The sequence below is a fragment of the Myotis brandtii genome, unplaced genomic scaffold (genome assembly GCF_000412655.1).
Source record: "Myotis brandtii unplaced genomic scaffold, ASM41265v1 scaffold686, whole genome shotgun sequence".
NCBI lineage: Eukaryota > Metazoa > Chordata > Mammalia > Chiroptera > Vespertilionidae > Myotis > Myotis brandtii.
The window spans coordinates 706764-710424 of record NW_005370683.1 but is presented as its reverse complement, the minus strand read 5'-3'; the positions used below and the strand labels follow the sequence as shown (position 1 = coordinate 710424).

The 3661-nt window shown below is 43.8% G+C and overlaps 1 protein-coding gene across 15 annotated transcripts in view; it reads left to right on the top strand.

Annotated features, from left to right (window-relative positions):
- Positions 1-3346: 3346 nt before the first annotated feature.
- KIF21A (kinesin family member 21A) overlaps positions 3347-3661 on the top strand; it is a 147314-nt gene continuing 146999 nt past the window's right edge. For all 15 annotated transcript variants that reach the window (XM_014529552.1, XM_014529560.1, XM_014529551.1 and 12 more), the window contains exon 1: positions 3347-3384. In XM_014529552.1, coding sequence (XP_014385038.1) covers positions 3362-3384 — 23 coding nt within the window. In that variant the 5' untranslated portion in view covers positions 3347-3361. The remainder of the gene's footprint in view (positions 3385-3661) is intronic.

Below are 3661 nucleotides of genomic sequence, written 5' to 3'. Positions count from 1 at the left end.
GCCCTGTCCCAGCACACAGGACTTTTTCTCAGAAGGTCCGGAAGTCTCGTTCCAAATTTGGAAAACAAAGAACTGAAACATGTATAAATAGGAAAGACTTCCACCATGTTGGGCCCCAGAATTTGAGAAGCAATATTTCCTCTGGGCCCGCTAGCACTAGCGAAATGAAAAGACTCCAAATTAATTTGGCTTATTGATTAAGGCGTCTTCTGATTTACAGTATAACAATGTCCTATGAGCATAGCATTCTGGTTGACTCATGATGTGCGGGAGTTAAGTGCGATTCAAAGCCAGTACAAGAACTGGGTAAATGCATGATGTCTACAGCTAACTAAGCAGGGATGCCGACAACTTGAGAGGCCATGTTTCCCTCAAACCAGAACTTAATTTCAAATGTGAAGAGAAGGCAACAACATTTTAAGAAACACAATGACCCAAGAACCTTATCTTATCCTTTCTTACTCATTACTGCCCTGCAGCTGCCAACTACTTACTCTAAGAATGACAGACGTAGAAAGAAGGCAAAGACAGGAAGCGGTAGTTCCTCTTCCTTTCAGTTCTTCCTGACTCATCTGTAAGCCAAAGGTAGAAAGTGTTAGTAGAATGTAGGTGTACCAAGAAGTGAAATAAAAACAATTGAGTTAGTTTTGTGCAATGTTTTTACGGTTCAGTTAAGAACGAAATTCACAGGTGTGTACGAAGTACACAATAGGGAATTGTATAATTATGATAATTCCGCATATGAATCAAATGCTCTTCTATACATAAAACTGGCATTGCACAATATGAAGATGAATGGTAAAATCATGCTAATAGTTGACATTTTTCATTTTTCTTTATGGAAAACGACATTAAATAGCAAATAATATAACACCGTGACAAGCTGAACAAGAGAGCTCAGAAGAAAAAAAGCTTTACAGATCAGTATCGTTAACAGCACTTTTTATGTTACTTTTCTAACAAGACACTGCATTTTCCTTTTGCACTGAGCCATGCAAATCATGTGGGGGTGCTAGATCGATTAGGAGAGGTCTTCTAAGGAGATAGCACTTAAGCTGACACCTAACAGACCAAGAGGAGCTAACCATGGGAAAATCTGGGGAAAGAACATTCCAGGTAGAAGAAATAGCTAGTTCAAAGGTCCTGAGGCAGAAAAGAACTTCATGTGTTCAAGGAATAGGAAGAGGGGCAGTGTCACCAAAAAATCGTGGTTAAGACTTGGCATGGCAAAAGATAATATTAGAGGCTGGATCGGCCAGAGTGTGAAGGGCCTGCAAGTCTGGAAGAATGTATTCTATTTCTGTTAGGTGGCCTTTGGAAGGCTTCGGGCAGGAGAATGGCATAAATGACATGTTTTAAAAAGTCACCGTTACTGCAGTGTAGAGGCAAGAGTGGTTTCAGGGAGATCATCCTGAGTGGTCTATACCTGAAGAATTCTGCACCTTTCCCTATGGAATTCATCATACTCTTGTCATAAATTCTATTACTGCAACTACAGATTTTCAACAATTTCTCCCTCAACTAGACTGAAATCACCTTGTAGACACTGACAGACTTTTAAAAATATATATATTTTTATTGATTTCAGAAAGAAAGGGAGAGAGGGAGAGGACATCAATGATGAGAGCGAATCATTAATCAGCTGCCTCCTACGCTGGGGGTTGAGCCTGCAACCAGGCATGTGCCCTGACCGGGAACCTAACTGCATAAGTCAATGCTCAACTACTGAGCCACCCTGGCCGGGCTGACACCGACAGTCCTAATCCTCTTCATATCACCAGTGTGCAATGCAGCACTGTCTACATATGGCAGTTGCTTATGAAATATTAATTGAGTGAATAATTTAAATCGGATTTAAACCCCTCTTGTGGAAGAGGTTTTCCCTTGGAGTTTCCTTCAACTTCAGATACTTATTAGATGAACCATAAGGAAAAGGATTATAGCAGCTATAAAGGAATCTGAAGTAAATACACAAAATAGATAATTAATTTACAAAGTTTGAAATTTGGAAGAAAATTACTGGCTCAGTCATCAATGGGAATTTGAATTTTTAAACTCCCTTTTCCTGAACCTATGTGTAATGTACTCAAAGACACAGCTGCATTGGTGCCAATGTTTTGGTCAGAAGTTCCAGCCTGATGGCTTGGGACTGAAGTGGGCCCCAGACATATTTTGATTGGTTTGCATGGTATATAAATATGGTGCTGAATTAGTTATTGATGTTTATTAAAAAATCTAAGGAGTTTTCACATAAAGGTCTGATTTTTCTCTATCTCCCGAGAAGTAACAAACACGCAAGCAAACAAAAGCTTGGCAGCCATGGGCCTGCATCCCAGCAGTCAGAGCTGGGGGTGGCCACCTGCGGAAGGGGCCTGTGTTTTCTGTTCCACTTTGGTCCTCACCCTCCTGCTCCGCTCACTAAAGTTACCAGTCAGGCTCCTGGTGGCATTTGTGTTTGTAAGGGCTCCTACTGAGACATTTATGTACTAGTGCTGTTTGAAATGAGATATTTTTTAAAAAGAAAGTTCTTAAATTATACAAATCTCTCTTTCATTTTCTTGCTAAATTTGCTGGGCTTTACTTACCTTTGTTGCAGTTTTTATCATTCCAAGAAGCAAGGTGGCCAGTCCAGATCCACCCAGCTTTGGGACTACCAGGGCAGGAGGAAACGGGCTGGGATTTGTTGATAGATAAATACAGAAAGGCAGCCAGAGGAGAACTTTGCTACCAATTTGTTCTGCAGAAGGATATTCGCCATCACTGCTCTACTTCCCAGTTATGTTATACGTTAAGACTCAGGGGTATCAAGGTGAAGGGACAGAGTAAGTTTAAACCTACCTATAATTATACATCACGTGGACATTCACTTAAGAAAACACGTCTCCTTTGACCCTGAGTATGCTGCCCTATCTCTGCTGGGTAGGATATTAGGTGTGCGATTTTCGATTGTAGGTACCAGGCATAGTGCCTTTGTTTGGATGGTGACATCTAATCTGTTCTACTGTTTTGTGTGTCCCCGCATGTTTATGTAGAGAACTGTATGGGCAGTCCACAAAAGATACGAATACAGGGCCGTTTCCCCAGAGCTATCCAAAGGCATGTGGGAGACAATAGTCAAAAGCAGAACCACAATGGGTCAATGTGGATAGAACCCTGGGTTTGGGAGGAGCTTTCGAAGGCCAGAGGGAAACAAAGTCAGTTTGGAAGGATTTGCTACGCAGCAGGTCTCGGTGGATATTCAGTTCTGGGAACACTTGGCAGTACCAGGGTGCAGTTCACTCACCAGGGCGCAAGTGATTGAACAGAAACGCAGACAGAGTCTCAGGAGCCCATCATTCCCACATCCCACCACGGCTGGCACATGGGCGATGCGCTGCGGCACAGGTCAGCTGCCCAGAGACAGTGGCCAGAGCGGGAGCCAGTTTAGCCCCAGTGACCGATTCCCGGGAGGGAGGGCATTCGGCGGGGGGCGGGGAAGAGGGTCAAAGTCCAGGCCGGAGAGGGGACAATAAGGCTAAGGGTGGAAACAAAGCCGAACAGCCGCGCGGATGGCTGATTCCCCGCGTTCCGTTGGTGAACAAGCTTTGCTTTTAGCAAAGACTCAGGCCACACGGGGCGAGCGCCGCTGCTGCGTTCTCCCCGCAGAGCCTGGAAGGGCGCG